Source organism: Leopardus geoffroyi, chromosome E2 (genome assembly GCF_018350155.1).
Source record: "Leopardus geoffroyi isolate Oge1 chromosome E2, O.geoffroyi_Oge1_pat1.0, whole genome shotgun sequence".
In the NCBI taxonomy this organism is placed as follows: Eukaryota; Metazoa; Chordata; class Mammalia; order Carnivora; family Felidae; genus Leopardus; species Leopardus geoffroyi.
In genome coordinates this window covers 48,065,878-48,080,179 of record NC_059335.1, presented here as the reverse complement: position 1 = coordinate 48,080,179, position 14,302 = coordinate 48,065,878, and the positions used below count along the sequence as shown (strand labels likewise).

The 14,302-nt window shown below is 37.3% G+C and overlaps 2 protein-coding genes and 1 pseudogene across 17 annotated transcripts in view; 1 reads left to right on the top strand and 2 right to left on the bottom strand.

Moving 5' to 3' along the window:
* The window catches only part of HYDIN (HYDIN axonemal central pair apparatus protein), a 430,150-nt gene extending 416,637 nt beyond the window's left edge, over positions 1–13,513 (bottom strand). For 10 of the 12 annotated variants that reach the window (XR_006702763.1, XR_006702764.1, XR_006702765.1 and 7 more), the window contains exon 1: positions 13,201–13,312. The gene's annotated coding sequence lies outside the window, so the exon portion shown is untranslated. Of the gene's footprint in view, positions 1–13,200; positions 13,328–13,424 lie in introns of those variants that run through there. The other 2 variants (XM_045443449.1, XM_045443447.1) reach the window with 2 other exon arrangements.
* Positions 5,932–13,522, bottom strand: CMTR2 (cap methyltransferase 2). Of its 5 annotated transcripts, none has more exons than XM_045443461.1 (2): positions 13,425–13,522; positions 5,932–9,473 (listed from the first exon to the last, which is right to left on the bottom strand). In XM_045443461.1, exon 2 carries the CDS (start codon positions 9,452–9,454, stop codon positions 7,154–7,156), a length of 2,301 nt encoding a protein of 766 aa, XP_045299417.1. In that variant the 5' UTR covers positions 9,455–9,473; positions 13,425–13,522; the 3' UTR covers positions 5,932–7,153. The 5 variants fall into 5 exon arrangements, with proteins under 5 accessions (XP_045299417.1, XP_045299421.1, XP_045299419.1 ...); XM_045443465.1 differs by lacking the exon at positions 13,425–13,522 and adding an exon at positions 13,256–13,367; XM_045443463.1 differs by lacking the exon at positions 13,425–13,522 and adding an exon at positions 13,217–13,329.
* A 99-nt stretch (positions 13,523–13,621) lies between these two features.
* LOC123577836 overlaps positions 13,622–14,302 on the top strand; it is a 58,329-nt pseudogene continuing 57,648 nt past the window's right edge.

Below are 14,302 nucleotides of genomic sequence, written 5' to 3'. Positions count from 1 at the left end.
AAATCAAATGCATTCAACATTTGCAAGATCTGCATAACTCCATGAACTCATTTTCCAAATAACAAATTCGTGGTGTTACAAAACCACATGTGGGTAAGCAATCCATTCAAAGTGCAAGACAGACCAATGGATTTTAAAAGAGTACAAAAAGTTCACTAATATAGTTTAAGATTCTTCTTAAACTGTTAAGAAACTATCACCTGTCAAATTTTGGATTAGCATCAAAGAACATCCATAAGTACCTGAGAAGGTTATTAAAATACTCCTCCCTTTCCTAATTGCCAATATATTTGAGTCCAAATTTTTTTAAGTACTTCAACCAAAACAACGTATTGCAACAGATTGAATGTAAAAACAAATATAAGAATTTAGCTGTCTTCTATTATAAAGACAAAAAAGACCTACAAAAATGGAAACACTGCCATGCTTTTGTTTTAAATGTTATTTTTCATAAAATGTATTTATGTGAACACATAATAGTTTTATCTTTGTCATTTTTCAATTAGTTAATAAAACGTAAAATGTTTATGAACTTTAGCTTCCGATACAGAACATCTCAACAGACATAACTCTAATGAACAAAAGCTTTTTGGATTCTTCAATAATTGTTAAGAGAGTAAAGAGGTCCGGAGACCAAAAAGTTTGAGAACCACTGCACTATAGACATTCCCATTAAGGTCAGGATGATGTCGAGTCTGGGCAGAAAATATACAAGATGAAACAGGCATATGTTGTGCCAGAAAGTATTGAAGCTATTGAAGACTTTTTGAATTATATAAAAAATATCATAGATAGCAACCTAAAGGAGCCCTTTCCCTCCCCCACCCAAGCCAAAATAGGATAATTTGAGCATCGGATGAGAACACTATTTGTAATTTAGTTTAAAAACTACAAAAGTAAGTTAGTTTTAAAACTACAAACAAAAAAAAATCCATTGGTCACCTTTGAAGGTTGCTAAAACATCACCTTATGGTTCTGAAAACTGAGAATGTTTTAAAACATTAAGCACTTTCCCTGAATAACCTATTTCAGGAAAAACAAATAGTGGATAACTTCAAGTACATATTATAAAGCCCAATGAATACTGAAGAAATGTGGTTAGAAAATCACTAAATGGTGGGGGCTGGGCAGCTCTGTCAGTTAATTATCTGACTCTTGTTTTTGACTCAGGTCATAATCTCAGGGTTGTGAGGTGGGGCTCCATGCTGGGGGTGGAGCCTGCTTAAATCTCTTTCTCTCCCTTTACCCCTCCCCACTCCTGGCTTGTGTGCTTCCTCTCTCTCTCTCTCTCTCTCTCTCTCTCTCTCTCAAAAAAATAAAAAAAAGAAAAATTCACTAATTTGCAACCTCTAATAGAGCTAAGTATCAATATTCAATAAATGTTAAAACTATTAAATGAAAGATCAATAGAAAACTAGTAGCATATAAATAAGGTTGACATTTGAATCTGATTAACCTTAATGTCAAGGAGGGAGGCAACTAGCCATTTTTGTCCTTTGTGATGTGATAAAAAAGGAAGTACACAATACCACTTAGAATGTTTTCTTGCCAAAAGTAATCAGTCCTCTAGATCTAGCTACCAATTCATAGGAAATATGTGGCTTGGAGATACAAATCAAAAGATGAAATAGCCAAATCCAGCCTGTGGAAACTACAGGACAGTTAACATGGCATGGAAAAGAAAATGTTGGACTGCAGAGTGGGATGAGGGATTTTAAACAGATAGACTTCAGAGGCACACAAAGCAAATGCAATGTGTCAACCTCATTTGGATCCTTATTTGAACCAACTGTAAAAGGCATTTTTGAGACAACCTGAAAATTTTGAACATGGACTAAGTATTCGGTGATATTAATTTTGTCACATGTGATAAAGTCCTTATCTGTTAAGAGAGATTTCATGAATTTGTTTTAAAGTACTAAAAAAAAAAAAAAAAAAAGTGTAGGAGGATAATTCAAGTTCAGCAAAATGTTGGTAGTTATGGAACCTGGCTCAGGGTATGTGAAGGGGTTGTTAACCTGATTTTAATTTTGTGTGTGTTTGAAAGTTTCCTATAATTAAAAAATCAAGTAGTATTCTGGTATTCTGTAGACACCTATACCAACAATATGAAATACAAAATAAGTATATGCCATAGCACCCTGCCCTTAAATTTATAATTCAAGCAGGAAAATGAAAGAATGGAGGAAAAAAAAGAAAGAACAATGTAAGGTTGTTTAGGGTAATGCTCACATTGAATGATTCAAGCAGTAAGCGCAATCACTCTAGGAAGAGATTAATATTACTTGAGTTATCTAATAGTTACAGGAATGATGTTTACTCCAATTAAAAAAAAAAATTCACTAGGATATGTTTATGCTTCTTTTGTATCTTCTCAGCCAGTCTAGTATGAAGACTACTTTTTCAATCTGAAATTCACTGGAAACAACAGAAATTCTCAAAGGCCTAGAGAGTAAAAGCACATCTGTCTTGGCCAGTAAAATAATTTGGTGTTGAATGAAGCACAAGCTTAAATAGCAAAAAGATGTAGATATACATGTAAATAAAATATGTTTACCCACAAAGATCTACAGAATCATTTCAATAAAATGTTCAGCAGAAGGTATAGGAATAATTTAGAGGAAAAGAATAATCTCTACAAATGTTTTCCTTAATTATATCGTGACAAATTTAACCTACAAATCAGCAATGTGGCTGCAATATTAAATAATACGTAATACTAAATGTCTGATAACAGCCTACACTGATGCTGCTGCACCTGGCATACAGAAACACAGAATACACCTAGTGGGTCTATAAAGATACTCTGGAAAGACAGAAAGATCAACACTATTATGGGTGCAACTTGTAAATGAGTATACAACCTATAAGTCACCATCAGCAGATTAGACTTTTAAATAAAATTTTCACTTGAGTAAAATTAAATGCTAACCTAAGCTCAGTGACAGATAATTTCTAAATATTTTCACTAATAAAGAACAGCTGGCATCTTCACCGTATCTGTGGTCATAAAGCAGCTTCACCTCTTCCTAAAACATTCCAGTATACACTTGTCCTTATCCGAAGATAAGTTATTTTTTTCTTCTGTGTTGCCCAAAACTAAGAAAATAAAAATAACAGATTGGGGGTGGGAGGCAGAATTCTTTATTCCAAGATTGCTACTTTATATCAAGAATGCATTGATTAGAAGTGCAAAATAAGCAAGAACTCATTATAAATATCGAGGATTATTGCTTTAATTACATGCCCTAAAACATACCTACATATCATGACTTACTATATGTTGTATCAAGCTTTTAGTTTACTTGCTACATGGCCATTAGGCCAGCTCTAAAAAATGTTTACCATCCAAATAGAAATTCATTAGGGAATACTGAAAGGTTTGTTTTATGGTTAGTTCTGCTCCTAAGATCAACCTGAAGAGTTTCAATCCAGTAAAAAAAAAAAAAAAAAAAAAAAAAAAAGAAAAGAAAAAGGTGGGGTGACCTATTATCAAATAATAATAGAGTCTCTAGTTTCAATAGTAACTATTCAGTAAACAAATTTTCTGTCAGGCCTTGCACATCTATGTATAATAATTTTTCATCATTTTAACAGAAGATAATATTTACATTAAGTCTAAGTTGTGTTCAAAATGTATTAAACAGATAACTAAGGACATTTAAATAAGGCCTAATTATAACAGTTTAATAAATGTTCTTACTTTTTAGAACATAAAAATTAACAAAAAAACCTCTTATGCTTTAAAATCTTTGTAAGTATGTACGGCTTTTATAAAAAATGATAACCATTTATTGTTTAAAACAATTTTAAAAACTGAAACTCAGCTCAGGTCATGATCTCACAGTTCATAGATTTAAACCACATGTCTAGCTCAGAGCTGGCAATGCAGACCCTGCTTGGGATTCTGTCTCCCTCTCTCTGCCCCTCCCCTACTTGAGCTCTCTCACTCACACAAAATAAACAAACATTCTTTAAAAAATAAAAATAAAAATGTGCTATTTCTTACCTTCACCGTAGAAAGCAAAAATACACCAAATATCAGTGTTACCCTTTTGTTTTCAAATCAATTTAAATATGGAAAAGTATTTAAACAAAGAAAAAAGATTTTGGTTGGGTTTATAAACATTTTCATTTCTAAAAATGTGAAAATGTAAGGGATTAACTGATTTCATTTGCCCGCCACAGCAATATAATTACAATGACGTCAACTGCAAATTAAAAATAAGGCCTACATATTTTTTAATATCTGTATATTTTCATCAAAAATATGTAAAACAACAAAGGGGTGCCTGGGTAGTTCAGTTGGTTGAGCGTCCGCTCTGTCCCTCACTCTCTGACCCTCCCCAACTTGTGCTCCCTCAAAAATAAAACATTAAAAAAAAAAAAAGCTAAAATTAAAAATAAAAAAAAAACAAGTAAAACAACAAAAGCATCAATCAACATTTTTTTTCACCTCTCCCTAATATTTTAAACTTGCTTCTTTCATTCCACTCCAAGATCTTTGGAGTAGAAAAAATTTGAATACAAATTTTAATTTTTTTCAATGTTTATTTATTTTTGAGAGAGAGACAGAGACAGAGCATGACCAGGGGAGGGGCAGAGAGGGACACACAGAACCTGAAGCGGGCTCCAGGCTCTGAGCTGTCAGCACAGAGCTCAAAGCGGGGCTCAAACTCACAAGCCATGAGATCGTGACCTGTGCCCAAGTCTGATGCCCAACCAACTGAGCCACCCAGGTGCGCCTTTAATACAAATATTTTTAAACAAAATAAAGTATACAAATTCAGATTTTTAATTTATTCCAGAAAATATATTTTCAATGCATTTAAATATTTAAGTAATATTAGGATAATATATAAAAGCCCTCACTAGAATATAAAACTGACTTTTTTCTTAGGGAGGACAAAAATTAATACTGAAGAAATTACATTTATAAGACCTCTTTCTCATCTAAGTCTTTTAGGCAACACATTTTGTGAAGTTTAAATTTTCTGGCTGTTTAGATCTACAAAAAAAAAATTTGTTTTTTCAAAGAACAGTAACTACCTTGATATACAAACCATCCCTCACCTTACTGTCTTCTTGTCATTCATTTTTTGGACAGCATTTTTCCTCCCCTTTTTCTCAAAGAGAAATTCCTCTAAATCATTGGTACCTGTCAGCCACATCCAGTTCAGTTTGAACCTTCAACTCCTTTCTCACCTATATAGAGCAAATCTGAATCCAACCAATCAGATGAACAGCAACTGATTCCAAGAGCCAAGTTAAATACCAAAATATATTCTAATAAACACCAGTATGCTATACATCCCAACAGTGATTAGTGTTTAAAAAAACAAAACAAAATACACACACACAACAACAACAACAACTAAGCATTCAGTACTTATTCGAGACGCTTAAAAGAAAGTTTTAATACCAGAACCTGGACCTAGGCTTTCAACTTCATTCAAACGAACTGGTTAAAAAAAAAAAAAAAAACAAAAATAAACTGTGTCATTATATTAGACCAAACCAACCATGGCATAAAGACTATTAAGTACAAAATGGTTTTCCAAGAGTGATTTTTAATTCTCTCCTAGTAACCAATTTTCTGTCAGATTTTTATCATTATACAACTGGAACCGTTTCCATAAAGTCACCCACCAATAAGAAATTACAATTCTTTTGGAAATCTCCCTCCAGGCCTCCGTACCCCCCTTGGCAAGAACTCCATCTACCCCCTTCTCCTCCCTAAGTATTCAGTTTCTTTCCCGAAGTAGAAATTCCATAAATATTACAATATTAAGAACTAAATTTTAATGAATACATATCAGAGGAAATGAAAGAACATTAACTCCCATTCAAAACTTCCTTAAAAAAAAATGTTTCCAAGTTATATTTTTAACTTCCCCCATGATTCTCTTTAAAAAAGACGAACACAAAATCTCTCTGCTAATGACTTTATTCATGAATCTATAATGTAGCTCAAAATAGCAAAGAACATTCTAAAAATTCAGATTAATATTTATCAACCAAATACATGAGAGAATACACCTACTTTTTATATAACTAACACAAATGTCTAAAATGCACATGTGAAAGTACACTCTCCACTTTGTGTAATTTCAAAGTAATGAAGATTTGCTTAATACAGTCTGCCAGAAAAGCCCATTTACATGGTCGAATACATATAATTTAAAAGCAATCAGACATAACTGATAAAATAACCATCTTACGGTTAATCTTTTAATAAAGTGCTACTTTCATACTGAAAAAAGAAATAAAATTAAAAATTTTGAAATGTTGAATCATCATTCTGGAAGTGTTAAAATTTTTCTTTAGGGTTCACTACGTTCATCACATTCATACATCTCCAATATGAGACCATACACACTATTTTGCAATCTAAAAAAATCCTTTAGTTCACAGATTATTTCCTGGAAGTTAAAAATTACTACATGATTGCTAAATGAAGCTTTTCGTGATACATGTGTGTATTAGCCACAGTGATTTTTCATTGTTTTAAACATGATCTTTGGTTTGAAGTTTTCCTGGATGGACTAGCTGGATGGCTGTGGTTAGTGAAATATTTATAAAACAGCACACTAGCTTCATTTAAACCACACCAGTAAATTGGGTCAGTGGCCTAAAGGCAAGGAATGGCACATATTCAGCATCTGGCAAAAGGAGTTCCCCGAATCCATAAGTGACGTGGTCAAGAGTAAAGAAAACCGGTGCAGCTGAGGTTTTCACCTCCTTTCATCAAAGACGTCTATCAATTTATTAACAGCATTATCCACTGAGGAAATCAGTTGGGAAAAAATCTAATTTGAATGAAGGCACATGGGTGCAAATCTTAAACAGATAAGTACGACCAACAAAACTGCTTAAATAAGTATGGGTGTGTCCACCCCATCCACCCACACACATCTCACGTCTGAGGTTGAGTTTCATCACTGCATAGACTGCACCACGTGGAAAACTCTATGCCTATGGGCATATATATGAGATCAGAACTAGCTGATGGTTTTCCAGAAATAATGAGACTTTCAATGATGCAAAAGTTGGCCTTTCCCTCAAATGAAAGGTTTTAAATTAATAGCAAAAGACTACAATAACAATGGAAACTGTAAGAAGTCATAAAGTTAAATCTCAGAAAGTTTCAATTTCATAGCTGAAGGCTGCTGATGATTTCTTCTCTCTCTCCTTGAATAATCACATGCAAATGCCTTTTAGCAATGGCAGCATTCAAATCCCACAAAAAATCAAGCAGTGCCCCCTTAAGGAGCACCTCCATTGGCACAAACTGTAAAACCTGCTGGGGTGCATCAGAATTCAGCAAAGAGCTCAACAAGTCATTCACATTCTGCAGATACTGGAAAACTGGATTCGGAAGGTCCTGGTAACCCACACACAGCAGGACTGCACAGGTCTTCAGGGGCTCAGAGGAAGTGGGACAAGAAAATGTGATGAATCTAAAACAATTGTGGAGTACAAAAATCAAACCAGCCATAAATCTCGTAAAACAAGAAAGTACAGGCAAAATCATAGCATCTCCTGTCTGAAGCTGCTGCAACGCACGTAGAAAGCAGTCCAAAAACAGCTGCTGGTAAATTGGGTCTCCATCATGAAGCAACGAACAGCTGCAAGTCATGAGTTCCGCTGGTTCCAAGAACTGAACTTCCAACGGTATATGCGTTTTGATGTCACTGAGGGTTGGAAAGCCCACAAGCAGGCACTTTATTCGGTTGCTGGGTTCTACGACCTGCTCATCCTGAAGGCACTTGGTAAGGCTAAACAACTCAGTAAATATCAGTTCTTCAGTAAAAATATGACAAGAACAATAATCCTGCTGTTTGGGCCAGAACTTGGAATCCAAATTCAAGGCTCCTCCTAATGACTTTTCAATTGCTTCATTAAGAGCCTTTAAAATTTCACCATCACAGAAAGGAGAACACTTTACCTTTGGCAGTTTCTTTCCCTCTAAAATATGCCATAAGTGACACTCAAGACTGGAAGCTGTCCCTTCTAAGAGAGAACTCTGCCCAGAATGATACACAGCATGTTCTTCCGCCCAACTATTAAAGTATCCTTTGGCCACCTTATCTTTCCATGAAAGGGTTTCCAGCATTTTCCTTTCATTATAGGTTTTAAAATATCTATTCCTCTGCCCAAACCGTTTTGTATTTGTACTACAACCAATACTAGATTTTTTCACTAGCCAATTATTTCTAGAAAGAGGCTTCAACTGAAACTTTTCCATAAAATATTGAACAGCACAGTCCCTTAAAGTATTCAGTTTTGTTTGTTCCCCTTTTCCCATGCACTGAAACAGACGAATGTTCTCAGAAATAGTGTCTAGCTGGTATTTATGAAAGAACATACAACATTCTTCATGCCTTTTAAGAAAAGATTCGGGAATCACATGATGGGGAAAGAGAGCTTTCTGGGTCATTTCAGTCCCAAAGTTCAACACCATCTTAGATAGCAGAGGATGGATTGCCTCTCTTCCCTTATAACGGAGACATACCACATAGACTTCTGAGTTTCCTGCCTTGCTAGTAGCAGGTTTGAAAACATGGACTTGGTCAAAGGAACAGTTTAGCAGGTACATCAGGTTTATGGAACAATGTTCAAACAAAGTAAACATCTTCAGAACAAAAGAGCCACCATTTCCAAGAGTCGTCAGAGCAGTGACAACTTCACAGTAATGCAAAGAAGAGACTAAAGCTTCTTGTTCACCTGGGTTTCCTTGGCAATCAAAACTCCCATCTGCAGTGATCAAGTGAATGGTAGCCATGTTGCTTATGAAATTCTGAAGTCCAGTCAGATATTTCAAGTTCATGATATCACCGGTGTTATCTGGACCAAAGTACCACCAATGCAAGGTATTTGCTATAAGTCGGTCATCCATAATCATCATAAGATTGTCATTTGCTTCATGGTATGGATTCAAAGTATTAGCTACCCAACTCCAATCACAGGGGAACCGATGGGATTTTAAGTAGTGATTGAGACTAGCTATAAAAGCTCCAGGAGCTTCACAAAGGTGTAGGGAATTCAGTTTTCCATTCTGAAAAGCTTCCTGTGGAATAAGTGGAAAGCTGCACAAAATTTCATGAAACTTACACCACGCTTGAGTACAAAGTTCAGCGTTCACAGATTTTTTCACATGAGAAATTATTTTTCCAGCTTTATTGGTAAAAGCAGTGTGTTCATGCCACTCATCCAATTTCTTGTCACTCAGTAGGTTTTTTACTTCATTTAGGGAGTTCTTCAAATCAAGCAATGCATTAAATTCCGTGTGGTCACAAGTGAAAATCTCACCGGGATCTGGTAATTGCCACTCGTTATTAAGTGGCTTGCCATAAGAAAAGTTCTTGGCAAAGAGTTCAAAAATGTCAGCAACAACATCTGGGCTGAATGTCTCAGGACTTGAACCCAGGGGTGGTTTTCTGCACTTACTCATTTTCAAATTAAATTAAAATCTAGAAAAAGAAAACACACAATTAAATGAATCAAATTTATTAGAGAGTGAAATCTCACCCACAGCAAATCGGATCACACTCATGACAAACTGCATAAAATGGGAAAGCTAATGTCAGCACATGCTGTTACATAATGAGACAATTTGGAATAAAGAAAAAGTAAAGGCTTTCATACCCAACAGATCTGAGCTCAATTTCCAACTCTGCAACTTAGAGCTACAAAGTAGCCTTGGGAAAATTACATCTTTGAGTCTGTTTCTTATTTAGGGTATCATTTTTTTTAGATAAGGATAGAACATGCTAGCATATAAAAAGCATATACCGAAGAATAATCATCAGTGATGGCAGCTCATATTGCCATATTAATCCATCTAGCTCCTCCCAAAGTTTTCCTCTACCCACATGGCCCCAAACACACTCTCAGACTAAGATTCAGCCCTGAACACGACCTTTGATCAAGCTTTAACAAGCGACTTTTAGCTTTTTTTGTTGTTTAAGTTTTTATTTATTTGAGAGACAGAGAGAGAGAGAGAGAACATGCACACAAGCTGAGGAGAGGCAGAGAGAAGGAGAGACAGAATCCCAAGCAGGCTCCATGCCATCAGCACAGAGCCAAATATGGGGCTCAAACTCACAATTCGTGAGATCATGACCTGAGCCAAGCTCAAGAGTTGAATGCTTAACCAACTGCACCACACAGGTGCCCCAAGACTTCCATTTTTTTAGTTCCTTCTCAATCTCACCTCCTTCCAGGAGAAGATTCTACACCTAAACCCAGTACTAATATTGCTACCAGACGTCTCTGCCACCACACACTTATTTACCTATAAGAACTGTCAAATATATCCTTCATTCAGATCTCACACTCTTGCTAAAACATGCACTTTGGTGGTGCCAAATCACTTTCATAAGCCACCTACTAACACTCATCATCATACTGCTTGTTGACTGTGGTGTACTTGACTGGTCAGTCTCTATTCAGTTCAATGATGAAAGTGAACTATAGTTCAACCTGGCATGTCCATAAACTAGATTCTTGTCTCATCTGCTCAGACAGCTCCATACTTCGACTATATTTCTTCTTGCCACGTAACACACTTTGGGGCGCCTGGGTGGCTCAGTCAGTTAAGCATCCAACTTTGGCTCAGGTCACGATCTCATGGTTCATGAGTTTGAGCCCCACATCAGGCTCTGAACCGACAGGGCAGAGCCTGCTTGGGATTTTCTCTCTCCCTCTCTCTTTGTCCCTCCTCACTCACGCTTTGTCTCTCGCTCAAAATAATCTTAAAAAAAAAAAAAAAAGAAAAAAAAAAGAAAAGTAACACACTTCAATTGAAGATCTTTAAATTGAAGAAATATTCGCAATGAATATACAAATTACAAATAGTCACCTTACATCTTGTGGTCTAACACTAAGAAACCAAAAACACTTGTCCAATGGAGAAGGAAAGAGATATAAGAGAAAGATACATGGCCTGATGGCATAGTGTTGGGTAAAGTCATAAATTCCAGCAGAGAGAGCTATGAGTATTACATAGTATTTGTCAGCTCAATGTTAATCAATAGGTGTTTTAGTTCATAAGTTCCATATTTCTCAGCATATTCAAAAAGAATCTAAATTTGTCAAACAAAAAATTCACAACCACTGTCCCACAAAAAGCCAACATTGATAATTAAAATGGGAAATAAAGATGAGCTAATGCCACAATAAATACAATAATATCCAGAAGACTGTATTCTATTAGCATTTACTTTGTACTGTTCTTTTGGCAGTTCTTTTATATTTTGTTTAAATTATTTACAATCCTGTCTATTCTACTAGCTTGTAAGCTTCTTGAAGTAACAAGTATCTTCTTAGTCATGTTTGCCACAGTATATTTGCCATACATGTAAATTACAGCTAACAGTCACATGTGTCCATCAATATCTTTTTCTCAAAGCTTTTTTTCCCACTGTTAGACGCTGTACTCAGACAAATTTCTGAAAGAAGGCAAAAATGGGGCATTGATACCTTCACTAAAATCCTAAATGAAAGCAAATGAAAATTTATTACAAGTTATTCTATCTGAATTTATACTGTGCTTACTGGAAACTACAACCATGTTTAGATTGCAACTATATTCTACTTTGGAAAGAGTCTGACTTTAGTCATTTACTTCACATATTAATTAATGGCATAAGGAAGCTCTGAAATGTTACCTAAGATAATACATAATACTTTCACATGAGAAAAACTAAAGTGATTCAAACATTCCATTGTTCTTCCTGACTACACTGGTGGTATGCAAATCAAGATTATATGTCTTATATATTTATATATAAAATACATATCTTGAATACACACACACACACACACACACACACACACACACACACGTAGATCTTGAAAATATGTATATATGTAAACACTGAATTTTCAGGTCTATAACCCGAACTTTGTTTCCTCCTATCAAATTCCCAGAATCCAACCACTTCTCACCCACCTCCAGATACCAGCTTCCTGATTGTAGACAGTGTCAACTCTCTGCTGCATTACTGCCATAACCTTCTAACTGGTCTCTTCTATCTTTGCCTCCTTTGGCTCCCAAATAAATGCCACAGTCCTTACAGTAGTCTACAATGCTCTTGAAGATTTCTGCCTTCCAGCCCCAACCTATCTCTAACCCGATTGTCTACTATCCCTCCAATTCATTCTGCTCCAACCACATAAACTTTCTGTTCACTGAAACACGAGGCACACTGCAACCTGCAAATCCTTTGCACTGGTCAATCCCTCTGCCTGGAATGCTCTTTCCTCAGAGTACCTGCATAGCTAACTCCCTCACCTCCTTCAAGTATTTAATCAGTGTAATTTTTCTATGAGACCTACCCTGACATCCTAATTGCATCTTGCACTAACAGTGGTAAAGGTAAGGATCTTGCTGTACTTTTTTTCTTTCCGTGACACTCTTTTCTTTCTAACATTAAATCTGCTTATTGTTTATTATTGTCTTCCCCAAACTAGAATCTAAGCTCCACAGGGCAAGGATCTTTTGTTTTGGTGACTCATGTATCACCCCGAGGTTAGAACAGTGCTTAAGGTACACAGTAAACCCTCTGTGAGTATCTAATAAACAAACGTATATTATACTTAGCACAAACAGCTCTCCTCTAGGTTCCGAATATGAGTCATAACTTCAGCACTTCAATGCATGAGCAAAAATTAAAAAACAAACAAAACACGTGGTTTACAGACTACAGGAAAAAAGTTTCCAGTATGTGTTCCTCTGGCCCTTCCATTAAGCACTGCTTACAACTTTCTGGCATCATAGTTCTGCTGAGGGTGAGTATTACCATTCTTAATTTACATATTCGAGTAGAAAGTCATGCCCGCCCCCCCCCCGCCCCGCCCAAAGCCACAAAGGAAAATACCTGCAAAATCCGTGGGCCTGACACAAACCCCACAAGATCTTATCAACAGGCTCTCTTCAATTAACGCTTACAAAGTAGTTTTACAACTGTTTCTAGCAACTCCTCTTCCCAACAACCGTGAAAATAATAGAGTGTATCTAGCGCTTTACTTTGGGCCAGGGGCAGCCAAGATCTCGTTTCACCTGATGGGACTGAGTCTCAAGCTATATTCAAGCGGCCCGAGCCCTCCTGACGTGGAAGAACCTCAGTCCCAGGCCCTGCCTCATCCTCTGGAAAGTCGAAGGAAGACCCGGGCTCGGAAGCCGGGTCTGATTACCTTCGCTTACGCCCACCTTGGCTCCCCGACTCTAGAGAGGCAGCGCTTCACTCACTCTCCCCACTCCAGGAAACCATCCTCCACTTCCGCTCCCGGAGCTGCTTCCCGGAACGGTCGCTCGTAGGGTATACGGCGCCCCACGCCGCAGCGAAGGCAGGTGGTGCGCCAGAAGACAAGGAAGGAAGCCCGGACCCGCCCCCTCGACACCAGGACCCGGAACCCACCTCCAGGCCGCGCCGCCGCGCGTCGCCGGCCGACGACGGCCCGAGAGCCCTGAGAGACGCACTGCGCACGCGCTTCACAGCCGAGTGGGGCTAGCGTCACGCGTCAACGTTACGTACGCCGGCAACTCTAGCAGTGCCCGGGCCCAGGCTCTCTATTGGTTTCTTTTCTCGCCAAGTCCGGAGGAGGAAAGGCGTCTATGGCAACAGAAACCGCTCGAGGAGGAGGGGCGTCCTTTGGCCCCGCCCCTTCGGTGGAGATGTGGGCGGGGCAAACCCGTCCGAGACACTCCGGCTCCGCCCACACAGACCCTGAGTCGGGAAGGTTTTCCAAAGTTATTAGGCAGAAGTTGGTTCCTAGTACACAGGCTGAGTTAAAGCAGACTCGAAAGACAATATGAGGTTAAAAGCCAAACTAGGCCAACTGCGACGTAATACTCTGTTATAACATATATATGTTTATAAACCAGAAAGGAAAAAACAATCTCAAAGGAAAATTAGACAAAAATTCAAACAGACCATCTAAAACCAGTAAAATAGCAACTAAGGATGTACAAAACTTTTTAGCCTATTATAAAAGAAAGACATGGAAATGAAAATAAGTTTCATTTCCACCTGATTTAGCAAAGATTAAAAAGATTCATAATGGCCACTATTGGTGAGAATAAGGAGAAACCGGTTTATATACCGGTTGTGCATGGGGGTAAACATTGGCATAAACTTCACAGATGGCAAACTTTAAAATGGCCTTGCACCCCAGCTGGGCAATTCCCGCTCCAAGAAATTTATCCTTAGGAAACGCAGCATAACCAGCCCTCACTTTGGACAAAATATTCATCTCCTTAATATCAACAATAACAAAAACTCTAAATGTTGACCTT